General features: G+C 34.6%; 2 protein-coding genes and 1 pseudogene across 5 annotated transcripts; 2 read left to right on the top strand and 1 right to left on the bottom strand.

Annotated features, from left to right (window-relative positions):
* Positions 1–640: 640 nt before the first annotated feature.
* On the top strand, positions 641–5,882 carry LOC140839975 (OVARIAN TUMOR DOMAIN-containing deubiquitinating enzyme 12-like). Of its 4 annotated transcripts, XM_073207015.1 has the most exons (13): positions 641–867; positions 965–1,087; positions 1,643–2,013; positions 2,138–2,310; positions 2,948–3,021; positions 3,527–3,581; positions 3,673–3,747; positions 3,847–3,920; positions 4,002–4,050; positions 4,849–4,933; positions 5,094–5,150; positions 5,407–5,502; positions 5,620–5,882. In XM_073207015.1, exons 3-12 carry the CDS (start codon positions 1,677–1,679, stop codon positions 5,493–5,495), a joined length of 1,068 nt encoding a protein of 355 aa, XP_073063116.1. In that variant the 5' UTR covers positions 641–867; positions 965–1,087; positions 1,643–1,676; the 3' UTR covers positions 5,496–5,502; positions 5,620–5,882. The 4 variants fall into 4 exon arrangements, with proteins under 4 accessions (XP_073063116.1, XP_073063117.1, XP_073063115.1 ...); XM_073207014.1 differs by lacking the exon at positions 965–1,087 and having other exon boundaries at positions 642–867; positions 5,620–5,881; XM_073207017.1 differs by lacking the exon at positions 965–1,087 and having other exon boundaries at positions 642–867; positions 1,725–2,013; positions 5,620–5,881.
* A 4,477-nt stretch (positions 5,883–10,359) lies between these two features.
* LOC140838037 (high-affinity nitrate transporter 2.1-like) lies at positions 10,360–12,210 on the top strand (annotated as a pseudogene).
* A 1,064-nt stretch (positions 12,211–13,274) lies between these two features.
* LOC140839301 (uncharacterized) lies at positions 13,275–15,858 on the bottom strand. Its single transcript, XM_073205938.1, has 5 exons — positions 15,853–15,858; positions 15,730–15,772; positions 14,017–14,231; positions 13,777–13,925; positions 13,275–13,581 (listed from the first exon to the last, which is right to left on the bottom strand). The coding sequence occupies exons 1-5, from the start codon at positions 15,856–15,858 to the stop codon at positions 13,494–13,496; spliced, it is 501 nt and encodes a 166-aa protein (XP_073062039.1). The 3' UTR covers positions 13,275–13,493.
* Between the last annotated feature and the right edge of the window lie 1,313 nt (positions 15,859–17,171).

The following is a 17,171-nucleotide window of genomic DNA, read 5'->3' on the forward strand; positions in this document are numbered from 1 at the left end:
GCAGTGAAAATTTGAGGCCTTAAATAAATATATTTATCAAATTTATTTTAATTTGTTGTTATATTTTATTATTTTTTAGTTTTGAAAGTTTTTAAATTAATAAATTTATCTTAGATTCTCGATTCAAAAAATTAACTGTAGCATGCTCATGTGTGTCCATGCTTTGGATTTTGGAACAAAACTTGAATTAAAGTGTATTTCAATTGCAGGGGCCACCAAAACCGGATTTTATTCTCTACGTAAATTATTATTAAATAACTTCATATCACTACTTAAACACAAATTTTTTTGTCAAACAAATATTTTATTTAAGTAATTTATGAAAAATATTACATTTTGTAAAAAAAAATATTGTTTTTTATTATAAATATGATAGATCAAATAACGCAGATATCTCAAATAACGCAATTCGTCACGAATACGCGATAGTTTCTGCAACAGCCTTTCCTTCTATCACAACCCGGGGAGTTTAGACTAGAGGAAGTGAGAGTCTTGTTCCTCTCTTTCAAATGTTTTACTATTATATTAGTTATTATTTATTTATTATTATTAATTTTAAAAAAAATTAGAATTTTTTTTTTAAAATCATATTCCTTCATGCACTAGTGAGTTTTCGGTCTTTATCACTCCAAAACAGATAGATACGTTCACATGAAAACTCTCACGGAGAATCATTCCCATTACTTCTCCATAAATGAATACCAATTATTATCATCCATTCATCTCCCTTTCGATTCCCACCTTCTCACTCTGTGGAGTCCCGAAGCTGCATAATTTGCGTGCATATAACAAGTGTATCTATGTACAACGAGTGTGGTGAGCAAAAACGGCAATTTCAGATATGGTCTAGAGTTTCCAGAACTCGAGGTTGGTTTTTTTTCTTCTTTTTTTTTTTTTAATTTTCCTACAGTGCATGTTGATCTTGTTCTTTTATGTTTATTTGATTTAATGCTGTATGCACCAGTGATCGGATGAAATAGTTGGTTTCACGTCCGTACGTTGCTGATTGATCCGAGTATAGATCAAATGTGCTACGAAATTTCAAAATTGATCCCTTTTTCCCTTTTGAGATTTTGCTTCAAGTCAGGTAAGTTACTAAATTAAATGTAATCAAAGGAGGAGGGGTTTTGAGATTTAGTTGGGGTGGAAATGTTAAGCTTTTTTTTTTGTACTTCACTGGTTTCTTGGTGGACGTGATTTTACATATAATGAAAGTTATTGGATGATTCTATCATTTCAAGTTCACACTGTTTGGATATTATTGAATGATTCAGAGCAATGGAGTATTTAGGTAGATGGACTTCCGTACAATACTGCTAATAAATGGGTTGCTTTGCAACTCTTAACAATTTAACAGTATGCTTTAAATGCTCGTGTGCTTCTTTTCTTTATGAATTTTGGGGCCTACGGATACCCATGTTTAATGTTTTTGGCTGAGGTTTTTGTATCAGAGGAATAGATCTAGTCAATGCTCATTTTATGGCAATTGTCATGCTGATTTGCAACGTGACCTTTTCCATGTTTTTATATGCATTGATATCTACTTAGGTGGTCAATAAAGGACAGTGGTATATGTTGTCTTATCACTCTTGGGGAGATAAATGGTGTATTTTCCTGATTAAATCAAGGTTGCTGGATGCAGGCTCATTCTCACTACAAATATTTTATTATTCAAAATGATTACCTATGAACAAGATCCTGATGTTGTCCGTTGGGGTCTTCAGCTGTTCGATGGTGATCCATATTCTAATTGTGGATGTTGTGGTTCCCTCATGCAACATGACGCGGACTATTATCCAGGGTATTACTCAAAAGGATATCACGACAATGCTGACTGCAGTAATGCAGGAAATCGGGAGCTTACTGTGAACTGTCTTCATGAAGAATTATCTCAACTTTCAGTAACTGAACCAATCAAGCCTTTCCAAGAAGGAGTACAACTGGCACAAACTTCGTACTGCTCTCAGGATTGGTTTCCTCAATCGTTGGGAAGCTACAACTTCGAAATTGAAGGTACAAGAGATATTCAAACTGTCTACTTTCTTTGTTAATATAGTCGCCCTAATTACCCGATGACTCGTAGAAAAGATTTCATGTCACCCTATATAGTTGCACTAATTTCTTTTACAACTACTAGGAAATGACAATCGCCGTGAAGTAGAAACTGATTTGGGGGTTTCGGCTTCATGTTCTAGCCCGGGAGAAGAAACATATTGCGGGGAGGAGTGGTTATACTCATTAGAACTAATGGATGGGTACTCTTTGGATGGTGAAGTGGAAAAAAGACTGAACCAGATGGTTCCTATACCAGTAAGTGTAGCTCTGTTAAAGTATTCTGTATTTATGTGGGAATTCATATTCCTTTTGAGTTGATGAATGTCCGTTTTTGTTTAATGATAAATCTTGAAAATCATGTGACTTGGCAACTTGTTTGACATGATACATTTTATAACATATGGACGCCTCGAATTAAACAACGAGTATCTTATATGCGGAATGCTTCTTAGGCATGCAGCTTGGTGTTAGTTGCTTCCCCAGTCTTTGACATCTACAGCGATTTGCTTACATCTCGACTGCTCACCTAGGAACTTTATCAGTCAGTCTGAGTTCTTCATATTCTCGTGCACTTTTCTTCAGCTTCGAAGTATTAGAACGTACAACAAATTTTCATTTAGCTTTTCAATTTTGTTATTTATTCTCTATTGGTCGGTGAAGTATGTCAACTTTCTACTGATGGATTACGCATCTAAAGGCAGTGTATAATTTATACAATAAGTCTAAATTAAAAATCTGATCTTAGTAATTAATTTCCTTAGTTTTGTGCCAGGATTTCATTTATGGACCACTCTAAGTCAGATATGCTTGTTCATGCTATGGTTACTTGATTGCAAATATAAAGAACTGGGGACTGATATGTCTCTGTGTTCCCATGGTCTCATCTGTGCAGCATATTCCAAGAATTAATGGTGAAATACCCTCCATTGATGAAGCAACTTTAGATCATCAAAGGCTTCTGGACAGGTATTGAGATTTATCACTTAACATGAGGCTCTCATGCGCAAAAAAGTACTCTAATGCGGCTAATACTGGATGGATGTGTCCCCAATTTGAATGGTGCTAGAGTTTTCTCTTTCATTTGACCACATCACTACCAAACTCGGCATATAAGTGTTCGCAACAACAGCTTTTGTGCAGGCAGTGTCTTTGAAATGTACATCTGTTTCTTCGATTCTATTTTTCCAAAGACAGAAATGGTTGGTGAAGACTAAATTAGAAATGGGCTGTTTATAAATTTTGATAATATAATTGAGACATTCCTCTTAGCTTTGGTAGGAGATCACAAAGATATTCTTGATAACACGAGTCTGGTAGAGAGTCTTTGCAATAGCTTGTTTCTTATTTGCTTGTCAAAGAAAAAAATAGTAAAGTATCTCAGATAACTTATCGGGATGATATTTTTAGGTACAGATTAATGTTATTCAGTTCTTTTTGCAAATGCTGACGGATGCAATGTTATCTCCGCTAGATTACAGGTGTATGAGCTGGTAGAGTTCAAGGTTCAAGGCGATGGTAACTGCCAGGTCAGTTTCTTCATTAGCCAATGTTCAGCTACTTTTCCGAAGTGGCATTTAGATGCCAGACATGAATAGCTGAATGAACTTTTGTCCCCAGTTTCGAGCTCTGTCAGACCAATTTTATCGTACTCCAGAGCATCACAAATTCGTCAGACAGCAAGTTGTAAATCAGGTTGGTGCTTTTTGACTATTTTCTTCCCATTCTTCTTGAAACTCTAGTGTGCTTTTGTTTGAAGTGATATTTCATTTGCTGCAACAATTGGACTTCCAGCTAAGGTCTTGCCCAGAGATATACGAGGGATATGTATCCATGGCTTATGAACCCTATCTGAAAAAGATGTCCAAGTATATCTCCGTACATGATATTAGATAACTATCTTCTGTTCCTATTTGACGGACCCCTGACATTATGCTCATGGATATTAGGAGTGGAGAGTGGGGTGATCACGTCACTCTGCAAGCAGCTGCGGATTCAGTAAGATTTCTTGTTTCTCTTTCCTTGTGTCGTTATTGTCGTCAGGGATGGATTTAGTGTAGGGCGAACAGGGGCCACGGCCCCCCCAAAAAATTTTAAACAAAATTTAGTATATAACGACGGGTTTAACCAAACCGTCGTCGGACGGTTATTGTCAAAACCGTCGCTATATTGCGACGGTTATTGTCAAAACCGTACGTTGTTAAGAAACGTACGGTTGATGTTTTGTTCAATGTAACCCGTAGAATTTTTGTCTTTTCCCTTTTAAATTTTTGTTTGTCTTTTGTAAGCGGCCCCCCAGTGTCGAAATCCTAGATCCGCCCCTGATTGTCGTGATGCTTTATTCTTAGCATGATATAATATAAAATTTGAATCTGCAAAAAAGCTTACAGAAAATAGTGATCTAAACTGGGCAATATGTTTATGGGTTAAGAATGACAATGGAAACTACAATTTAGGCAGATACCTCCCAACATGGTTATTTAAGTTTGATAGTCGAGACTTATGGGTAAAGGCTTCTTTTTTGTTGTGGTAGGTCCACACTTTTAAGTGAGGCTCCCGCTCCCTGTGTTTTCAGAAATCACAGAAAAAACCTCATTTGGGAAAAAAAAGCATAAAACTCCCTGTATTTTTAAAAACGATGTGAAAAAGTTCCATAAATCATTGAAGAATAAGTACCTTTTTTCAAAAACAGGGGACACAATGCAAATTGCCCTGAGGATCTGCAATATCATACAAGAGCTAAAGGGTGGAAGCCATCTCTCAATTTAGTAATTCACTTGTATTGTTTTGCTGCAGTATGGTGTAAAAATATTTGTGATAACATCGTTCAAGGACACATGCTACATTGAGATTCTTCCTAGTATCCAAAAGTCTGAAAGAGGTACATTATTCTCATATGAAGTTACTACATGTGAAATGTATAATTGAGTTTATATTGTTTTGCCCAGGTAGATATCTTCACTATATTGCAGTATCGATCCTGCCATTGTTTATTTCTTTCATTTTTCAATCTTCTTTTCCGGGTTCTGTTTCTTCTGCAGTTATCTTCTTGAGTTTTTGGGCGGAGGTTCACTACAATTCCATATATCCTGAAGGAGGTAAGTTCCGACTTCATATCGATTCCTGGAAACCAATTTGGACAACCATTTATATATCAACACAAGTTCAAAACTGTTATCAATGGACTATATATGTCTAGACAGATATCCCATGCAGAAACGGGACTAGAAGTTTAGTTGAGGATGGTTTAATATACTTTGAAAGATAAAATTTTGTGCATGCTATTTGAAAATCTTTTGTATTTGAGGAAGTCCGACAGCTCTCATAGTCACTGGTCCACCCTTTTTCTTCCAGACTGCCCAATATTTCGGACAAAAAAGAAGAAGAAATGGCAGTCAGATCAACATGAACATTTGGAGTTATCAGATGATTATAGCAATTGATCGAATGGTAATTTCTAGCCACACTCACATTTCATCATCAATTATACTTTTATTTAATTTCCATTCAGATATTGCTCTAGTTCTTGATTTCTATAATATCATTCTAACCTATTCCGTTGAACAGGTCACAAATCCTAAGCCATTGACGACCTGTTAATCTACAATCTGTTGTGTGTCCTGTCTGGAGCAGCAACTTGACCTTATTCTTTTCCGAATAAATTAATTCTTGGAACGTGGAAATTTCCTCCATCTTTTCTGCTTGTATATCAAGCCAATATTTTGCATTGGATATTTTCTTAGAACGTTTTGTTTGTACCAAACTCGCATTCTTTTGATGCATAAAAAGGGGGCAATAATTCAGACGATACGGTTATAAAATTTTGAGGGTCACGACTCAGATATTTTAAGGACGTTTGTTAAAATATATCTTGCCAGTAGCAAGAGGGGTGAATCGAGCACATTCTCAGTTTAGAATTAGAAATGTTGATGATATTTATGGGTTTTGCTTCCACCTGCGAACAAAGCAAGTCTGATGGACATTTGCATGAGTTTAGCATAAACACTATGTTTTGGTTGAGGCGTTGTTGGGAGAGGTCTCCCAAAGTTTGACATAAGTTACGTTTAGCATAATCACCATGTTTTGGGTAAGGAGTTCTTTAAGAAAGAATATATTTGCAGCAGCCACAAATGTTTGAGGCCAGAAATGAAACATGACCACTGGTATTCTTGTTGAACACAAGTCGCTCTATGACCTAAAACAAGCACCAAGACAATGGTACGAACGCTTTGATGATTCATGACAAGTCATAAATTGATCCGAAACAAATATGACTGGTGTGTGTAGGACAAGAAGCTAAAATCTGATAAAACCATGTACCTATTGCTGCTATATGTGGATGAAGGGGCTTTTACTGTCATGTTTTTGATCATGTGGTCGACGATCGACTTATTTTCAACAAGCTGTTGATTAGTTGCTTCTATGTTAATTTATCCCTGGACTGGTGTTTCTAGCCGTACGTGGAAATTATATTATTTAATTTTGTCAAATTATTGTTGCATGTATATATAATTACCAAGTGTTGTTTAGCAACCTTTGCGGAAGTGGTCAAATTTATGTGTGCAAACTTACGTACGGGGCATGAATAGCTAAACAAAATATAGTAAATGGATATTTGTGTTAAATGCAAGTACACATATTTAATATATACTGTCAAATATTATATTTGGGATAACATTACAACTGATCAATTATTTTAAATTAAAAAACAACCCAAGTGTATATGAAATATATCAAGGTTTCATAATGCTATTCAGCATATTTATTTTACAAATGGTATGGTATACCGAAAATTTCGGTACAATATCGATATATACCGTTTTATACCGAAAAAACCTTATATTCTTAAAATTTTATAAATTTATTGATTTAAAAATTATATATTTAAAAATTTATATATTTTTTCGGTATTTCGGTATATATCGAAATTTTCAAATTGCATATCGTTAACTACCGAAAAATTTGGTATTGTTACCGCACCGTACCGAAATATTCGGTATATCGAAAATTCGATATTTTTTCGATACGATAATTTCTATATGTTAAAAATTTGATATTTTTTCTCACCTCTAATTAGATGTTATAACACCGTACTCAACATTTTAACTCTAAAACACACCATCACTTGTGTCATACAACCACCTTTCAAATTTTATTATTATTTATGTCCATTTGAGAGAAAAACAACAGTACCTTGTTCAAACCATCTGTACGTAAGCAACAAGAGTACACACACTCCAAGTAAAAATTAATATTTAATATATAAATGTTTAATAATTAAAAAGTCAACTCATTAAAATTAACAGTAATATTGACACGTAATCGCATAATCTTTCACGAGCACTTAAAGTTCTTAATTTAATTTAAGAATATTATGTTTAAATTATTATCAACATAATTTTCGAGATAAAGGGCTAAAATTATAGTCGAGACTCGTCGACTTCATTTCACGCCTTAAAAAATACACGCGAGTACTATTACGTTCATGATAATTATTAATTATAGAAAATATTACGATTTCATGAAAAACTTGATTATCTGAAATATTTCAATATAGTTTTAATTTAGATAAGCTTGTCTTATTTGATTCCGAGTATCCAATAATAAATATGATTGCCATTTTTATAAGTGTGGGGGAGATGAAAAGATTAAAACATAGTAAGTTTTCTTTTCTCAAAAAAATGAAGATTCAAATATGATATTGGAGAACAAAACTTTTACGATTTACGATTTAAAATATATGAGGAACAAAACCAAATAAAATATGGTGATCAGCCTGATTTATGATTTAAAATATGTGAGTTTCAAGATCATCATCAACTACAGTGTTTGACAAACAACACTATTATTTTTTTGTGTCGGATCGAACACTAGCTATTTTAACATAAAAAATTCTAAATATAACCCTCGTACCAGATTAGCAGTCTAAAATGAAAAACATAGAAAATCATCTCCATAATTGATTTGGGTAGAATGATTCGATTTCCAGAAAGAATTGCATTAATCATCACAGTATGTACAAAAGATTTTTTTAAAAATTAAGTGATCTTTCTATTTGGTTAATTGTTTCGGTTTTGTTCGATATTTTATTTGAATCAAAAGTAAATAAAAATCTTTCTCGATCAAAATGTTTTCTAGTCACCATACTTATCGTGGGGGCAAAATACAGTTTTTCCATTTGTGATTTCTTTAATTTGTATTTATTTTTCATTTTTGTTCATGACACAATGAATTTTCATTTTTAGCTATATAATCTGCATTTTTTTTGTTTTTTTTGGACTGAATTTAAATGACCAAAAATGAAAAACAACGTTAAGCGACAAAAAATGAAAAACAACACATCTGTTACAGGATTAAAACTGAAAATTCACCGTAATAGTATTAAAAACAAAAAAAATTTGTACTTATATAACTAAAAATATAAATTCACCGTTAACAAAATCAAAAATAAAAAATGCAAATTACAAAGACAAAAAATTAGCATACCCTTAATTTTTCTCTTTTTATTATGTCTACAATGACTACACTACACTACATAACTCTTTAAAGTTTTAATTTGTTGTCGATTTGATGTCCAATCAATTGAGCTTAAAAGTTTTAATTTGTTGTCGATTTGATGTCCAATCAATTGAACTTTTTAATATTTTCTTTTAATAATCTAAATATAGTAGTTAGAGTTTATATTTGACTTTTCTTATGTTAGTTTTAATTCACTAAAAAATTATTTTATTGAAAAAAATTCATCTTTTTTTCATAGTTGGTTGGATTAAGAATACATATAGACGATAAAAATTCAAACCAAAATACATTTTGTATTTATTAATTATGCTTGCTTTGTACCTAACTAGTTCAGTTCTTCTATATATACATAACTCATTGTGGGTATCTATGTGAATACTGACTGAAGTGACATTATGTACATTCACTAGGCGAACGTTTATATAGGTGATCACAGTGGATACTCGCAACATCAAATTAAACTCTATTTATAAATATATTTATATATGTCTACACAGAGGCAAGGCTTTGTTGTGTGTTTTAATTAAATAATTAATTATTGTAATGAAACAATGCAATATTGAATATTCCCTTCAACAGAATGAATCATCTCTTAGCTTCATCCAGCTAATTATCTCATCATCAACACTTATCATGACAAGGAGCTTTTATAAATATTAAAAAAAATCCCTCGACTTTTCAATCTTGGAAATAAAATCAAGAAACAAAGACTCCAATAATTCACTAATTTTAATAAAATCCAATTCTAACACGAAGAATAAATTATCATTAATTTTGGAAACAAATCTCTCAAAAAATTTGAAAGGTTGATTTAAGTATTTGATTTATGATTATTTGTCATTATCATTCTCGGTAATGGTGTCCCAAAGTCGTACACATAGCCGACTTTTAACATTTGACCTTGCAATTTGGAGGATTATTTGAAGTTAAATTAGTTCCAATCATAGCTCCCATAGGAGAGGAGAAAGGCCAAATGCCGACTCCAAGCCAACTCACGTAGCTACGCTTCATTGACTTACAAGTTACATCACTCAAGTAATCGGGATTTTCATTATCATAAGGATATAAAATTTGGTGGACAGATTTCAATATTTTTATTTTTTAGCGAAAAATATATTTAGTTGTTTGCGATTTTGATAATTTTTATTTTTTTCATGTAAAAACAATCCAAGTACATATTTTAGACATGTTTTAAATGATCCTCTGGTCCATTTTTGGAGATATAAATGAGTAAAGAAGACTTTGATGTTTTTTTTAGGTAGACATGCATTAAATTGAATTAACACAAAGTAAACTGATCGATATTATCAAATGGTTGCAACAATATATTTTAGGCAAAAACTCGTGAGACAGTATCACGAGTCGTATTTTGTGAGACGAATATCTTATTTGGTTCATCTATGAAAATGTATTATTTTTTATGCTAAGAGTATTATTTTTATTGTAAATATCGGTATGGATGAACTCGTCTCACAGATAAAGATTCGTGAGACTGTCTCACAAGAGACATACTCTAGATTTTATTGTGATTCCTTAATAAAAAAAACGAAGGGAAAAATATATAGTTAAAGATTCCAGGGCCCCGTTGAATTGGTGCATGATCCTTTGGGATATACGATAAGGTTAACAGTACTTCAGATATGCGGAGAATGGATTCTTCTTAATTAAACAAATCACAGTATTACGTCGCGCAACCATTGGGATACTCCACTGGCTCATCAAAAATGTCAACCCCTCTCACTATATAAATCCTAGCTATAAATTCATAAACCTACACCAGCCATAGCCATTAATTAACCCACTTCAAATTTGGTAACATTTCTTGATAAAAAAAATAATGGCAGATATTGAAGGGTCTCCCGGAAGCTCCATGCATGGAGTTACCGGCAGGGAGCCTGTGCTTGCATTCTCAGTGGCGTCCCCGATGGTGCCTACTGATACCACGGCCAAGTTCGATTTGCCGGTTGACTCCGAGCACAAAGCCAAGAAATTCAAGCTCTTTTCCTTTGCCAATCCTCACATGAGGACTTTTCACCTGTCCTGGATTTCTTTCTTCACTTGTTTCGTGTCCACATTCGCAGCTGCTCCCCTGGTGCCCATCATCCGGGACAACCTGAATCTGACGAAAGGAGACATCGGAAATGCCGGGGTCGCCTCGGTTTCAGGAAGTATCTTCTCTAGGCTTGTGATGGGTGCGGTCTGCGATCTTCTCGGACCACGTTACGGCTGCGCTTTTCTAGTAATGCTGACTGCCCCGACTGTATTTTGCATGTCTTTCGTCTCATCGGCTGGTGGGTATGTGGCGGTTCGTTTCATGATCGGGTTTTCCCTGGCCACCTTCGTCTCTTGCCAGTACTGGATGAGTACTATGTTCAATACCAAGATTATCGGACTCGTAAATGGGACAGCAGCAGGATGGGGGAACATGGGAGGCGGTGCGACGCAGCTGCTGATGCCTGTGCTGTATGAGATAATCAAGAAGGCGGGATCCACTCCATTTACAGCATGGAGGATCGCATTCTTCGTTCCAGGGTGGCTTCATGTGATTATGGGTATTTTGGTGATGACTCTGGGCCAAGATTTACCCGATGGAAACCTAAGTACTTTGCAGAAAAGGGGGAAGTTGCGAAAGATCAATTCTGGAAGGTGTTTCGCTACGCTGTCACCAATTACAGGACCTGGATTTTTGTACTCCTCTATGGATACTCCATGGGAGTTGAGCTGTCCACCGATAATGTCATCGCGGAGTACTTCTACGACAGATTTGACCTACAGCTTCATACTGCCGGAATCATAGCAGCCACATTTGGCATGGCTAACCTGGTCGCTCGTCCATTCGGCGGATATGCATCGGATGTTGCAGCACGAAGATTCGGGATGAGAGGCAGGCTCTGGACTCTATGGACCCTACAAACAATGGGAGGAGTGTTCTGTGCACTTCTAGGAGAGGCAGATTCCCTTACTGTCGCCATTACTCATATGATCATATTCTCTGTCGGTGCCCAGGCCGCCTGTGGAGCAACTTTCGGTATAGTCCCCTTCATTTCAAGGAGATCATTAGGCATAATATCTGGCATGACAGGAGCTGGAGGAAACTTTGGCTCTGGCTTAACACAACTGCTGTTTTTTACAAGCCACGACACATCAGTAGGGCTCAGAAATATGGGGTTAATGATAATTGCCTGCACTCTTCCCATCGCATTGGTGCACTTCCCACAATGGGGTAGCATGTTTCTTCCAGCTTCGAAGAACGTCAAGCACACCGAAGAACACTATTATTCGGCGGACTATACCGAGGAGGAGAAGCAGGAAGGGATGCATCAAAACAGTCTGAAATTCGCTGAAAATAGTCGATCTGAAAGGGGGAGACGTGTGGCCTCAGCACCAACACCACCAAACGCTACACCAAACTATGTCTAATGTGTTTTCAACCTGGATTAGTTAACTACGTGCATTAATTGTGAGTGGAATACATATGTTCTCAAGTTATATTTGTTACTTACATGGAATCATGTTTGATTCCATGATTTATTTTTGTGAGAATAATTACACATGTCTGCTGCTGGAAACTGGTTTCCAACTATATATCGTTGGAAGCAAATTCGATCAAAAATTTCGTTGTTTACTAACGATCGAGTACTTGAATCTTTGAATATAAAATATATGTTGCGAGTAAATTTTGGTCCCTATTATGATATTTCGGACCAAGTGGATAAGAAATCGATCCCAAAGTATAACAGTACTAAATGGGAAAATAGTCATTTGAAATTCGCTACACTTCCTAAAAATCGACTGCGGGACGGAATTCTTTGAAACAATATATCGTGGATTTTGCTTATTTTGGTGGATCCCGTGTAGCCCTGTAACTTGAAATTATATTTAAGTTGTTAGATTGATGCCCATTTAGCAAATTTATTAGCTAGATATTAAGTTAATAACTATCTGTTTTTTTTTTTAATGAAAACCCTAGATCACATCAAGCATGAAGAGTATGATCGCACATAAGATGGCGATCACGAAACCTATTTCGAACATCGCGATGATCTAAAAATGTTTCTAATCATATAATTATCAATTTGGACAGATTATGGATGCTTGTCCCTATTCCAACTCTAGTATCAGGAATCACACACGGCATTGGCGTGGAGAGACTACTAATTACTAAATGGTTAATCAAATATCGAATTCGAAATTTCTTTCTTTCAATAGAGCAACATTAGTCCTTCGGCTTTGAGACATAACGGTTACCATGTTTATTTATTTATTTAGTTGGGGATTGGGTCCAGAGCTCGCGATATTTCGTTCCAAACTTGAGACTAGATGTACAAGTCGTCGACGTTACCTAGTTTAAGTTTTCATTACACTTTAGCATCCATCGTTCAAGTCAAGTGCATAAATATTCTCAGTGTTGAATTATTCAAAAAAAAAATGTAATTTAATTAATGTATACACAGAATTTATCACTTATTAGTTAATAAAATGGATATCCTCTATTTTAGTAAATTACACGAAGTAAATCCCTGCTTAAAGTGGCATGGACGTTAAGAAAGCAGTTTCTTGATTTATTTTATAATGCAATTTGATCCCTAAAGTTAGCAAAATCATTATTTTGGATTAATTTTAATTTTCATTGTCTTTCACGGCCTTATGTGAAAGTAACAAAAATACCTTTTTGTAATAGCAAGTAAAATTTGTAAAAGAGGTTATCCATGAGAGAATAAATAGCAGAAATCTGATGTTTATCGAAACTGCACAGTATACATTGCATAAATTTCTGAGTTTTTGAAGAAAAAAATCCAATCTGATCCTCGTCAAAATGTACCATCAAATAAATCTCAGTCGAAAATTGTGGACATGGTTCTTCATTTAAAATGGAAGCACCAGCATCAGAGCGACTCTGAGCCATCATAGGAAGTCTCCTTCTAGGGGCTCAGCTTCCCACTTCCACCGCACTTACTACAGGATCGACGTGAGGAGCACTTCGTGCAATAGCTCCATTTTTTTGGAAGCCTGCCAACACACTAGGACATATGACCAAAACATTGACGATAACTTAATTAAGGGTGTGAGTAACCTGTGTTTGCCTACATGGCACAGTTTACTGCTATGCAATTCGATAAATTTGAGTTGCACCATCACCATTATCTGCACAACAGCAACTCATTCCTACAGAAACCTCAGAAATCTGAACAAAAGAACTTGTACCCTGCTGTGTATCTACTTGCCATATTCTTTGCCATCAACCTTGCTTTCTCAGCACTCTCATCAGACATTTTCTTAAGCATGAATCCTTCACCATTGCATTCTGAGCAAATTCCTGAACCTTCACAGTCCTCGCATGTTTTTGTGGGAGCCTGTTGGTTTCAAGATTTTACGTCTAAGAAACATTTCAGGGACAAAAAAAAAACAAAGAAACGACGGGCAAGAAAATTTGTGTTCACGTACTTCCACTACATCCGAAGTTTTAGTTTTTTGCCCAAGAAATGTAGCAGCAGCAAAGACAATTGTGGCAGCAACTGTAACAGAGACTGCTGTTTCTGGCAGTGCACGCAATGTGCTTACTGATGCTCTTCCTCGTGTTTTTGCATTACTACCATGTCGAGAACCAGCATCTAGCTGGATTTTGAACGCAGGATTTCCTGCTGATAAACAGAGATGATCTGGATTTTCAATGTAGTGTGCGAGCAAACAAATTATATTATTAAATAAATCTTAAGAATTAATGTAAATAAAATTTTAAAAAAATATTGCGAGAATATTCGTTTTAGAGTAAGATTTGAAGTAGATTGAATGTAGATTAAGTTACATTTGGAGTAATGGATTGGAGATTAAATTGTATTTGGTGCAAAATCTGTGCTAATTTAGTGCAGAACAAGTGCTTAAGTAGAGTTATGGGACGGAATGGTCTAAGAATATTCATCTACCATTTTCAAAATCCATTCCATACATGCACGGATAAGCAATTCAATTGGTCTAGATCTTTTTTCGAGATAGTATGAGAATTTCTCAAGGTCTAGCAGATACAAAATATTAGCTTTTTTTCTTTTTGCCACAACTACGCAAATGATACAAATGTTACTCAAACCGAAATAGCTACATATAAATTTAATCTAATGGGTATGGGAAAAAATATCGTGACACAGAAGATATATATACTCGCATGCCAACCACAAATGTCCTTTATCCAATTCTATACTCTTCCCTTATGGCCTTATCAATGACAATGAAATATAAATAGATAGAAGAACTTTTACTTCATGGTGAAATAACTCTCAAGGCCCTTCACGAAATATAAAAGAGTTGGCACATGTTTACGAAGGCGTGAATTTTCAAATTTGTCAAAATGCTTATAATATAATTGGATCAAGCCTTCTTCTAATCAGTAACTAATTCTTTTGCTAATGATTTCAATGAAAATCCATCAAATTAGAACACCAAAAACTAAATCATAATGTTCTCACACAGCCAACAAATCTTGTCATTCATTTTTAACTGGTCTTTACTCCTCTGGCTCTGTCCATTATACTAAGAGCATAGAGCTAAATCCTTATAACAAAATTCTAATAATTAAATATATTTGAATCTGTAACCATCCAAATTTCTCCTTACAATATCCTCCTTATTGATGTTATAGCCACCGAATACCCAAAGTCTCCATCCTCCCATTCACATTAAAACTTCATCCCCGCGTCTGGATTTCTTGCTTAATGCACTTATTTAACAATCATAAATCCATGTCTCAACTTCACACCAGTAAACCTATAAAAGTAGATGAAACCCATTCCTAATAAATTTGCACCACTTTGCCAACTCACATATATGAATTATATAAATAGCAAATATGTATCAAATCAAGAACTTAATGCATAATACCAACCCCATAAATTGTTCTTCACAACCAATTCGGTGCTCCCTTAATTCACCATTAACCTCCAATTTAAGACATGTCCCACAATAAACAAAATGAGATGTTTGAGCTAACTAAACGATTACAAATATTTGTGCTGGGTAAATTAACTCGTTTGAACCAGACCATAAAACAAAATTCAGTGCACTCTTATGATTCAACCTAAAAAAAAAAACGAAATACCCATCAAGAAACCATAGCCATGTGCACTTGAATGTCCATAAATGATGCAAAATAGTCGTAAATATTACCTTTCCTCTCATTCACTGCAATCCGGTCGAAATTTTTACTGAACTAACGAAGGGTTCTCTTATCATTAAACACAGGTGTAAAAAGATTTAATCTTTGAGAAATTTTGCAACCACTAAACCCACCTTCATCATTCACCAGCTTTATGGATAACAGTACGCTTCGCAGATGTCAGAAGCCAAAGGGCCCCTTGAGTAAATGACACGAAAATTTAACAAAATATCAATAAACGTTCGTTAACCCAAACATTTTATTATCCATTCAAATTGGTATACTGTCGTACTGTTGTATGACAACAAAAACTTGTGTGACGATATCTCGGATCGTATTTTGTGATACGGATCTCTTATTTGAGTCATCCATAAAAAACTATTATTTTTTATGCTAAGAGTATTAATTGTGAATATCGGTAAGTTGACCCGTCTCACAGATAAAGATTCGTGAGACTGTCTCACGGATAAAGATTCGTGAGATCGTCTCACAAGAGACCGTCTCACAAAAGACCTACTTCAGTTGTATTTCAACTCTTCACCTTAAAATGCACTATTTCTTGCAAGGTTCACTAACTCGAACCACAAACCAGACCGTCTTTCATGTCAGTTTTGTGTGATATATTACTACTTGATTCGAACCATGAAAAATATTATTTTTTTATATCAAAATTATTACTTTTTACTATAAATATGAACTGAATTAATCTGTTCACGCATAATAACTCATAAGAATGTTTCATTGGAAAATCAACAATACGTAATTGTAAATGCATTTATGGAATTTTAAGGTTGAAATTTGAAATTATACATATAAATGAGTTGACAGAAAACTCACGAGCATCCTCTCCCTCTTGCCAGCAACTCATGCTCACGTAACCATCTCGCCAAATCAAATTCTTGATGAGAATCTCGTAATTAAATTAACTAAAATACAAATAAAAATTTTCTATGGATTAAATATTATTTTTAAGATTTTCTTACTACAAAATAAAACATTATACATATAAAATTATATTGAAGTTACTTAACTCCCTATTTACAAACGGTTATGCTTGAATTAATTGAGAATGATAGTTGTTAATTATTTTTTTGGGAATATGGAAGGGTTCTAACCCGATCCATCATGTTATATTAAAAATTCGACATTTATTAATATATCTAATTATAAAAACGACAATGACCGAGAAAACTTAATAATATATATATCTAAAATAGTAATATAAATAATTTTGCACGATAATCAGAGTACTTGAAGCTTAGGGAATTGTTCTCATAAAAAACAAAAAAGCATTAATATTTATTTAGTTTCTAATGAAACTTTATTTTATAACCTAAATTTGTTGGCATTCATCAAAATTAGGTGTGCTGTCCAAAGCTGCGTCTCACGTGCCTATTTAAGTCTCCTATTCAACTCTTTTTGTTCCCCCCCCTTCAAATAACCAACCAACGCT

This window comes from Primulina eburnea, chromosome 8 (genome assembly GCF_022965805.1).
Source record: "Primulina eburnea isolate SZY01 chromosome 8, ASM2296580v1, whole genome shotgun sequence".
NCBI classification, from domain to species: domain Eukaryota; kingdom Viridiplantae; phylum Streptophyta; class Magnoliopsida; order Lamiales; family Gesneriaceae; genus Primulina; species Primulina eburnea.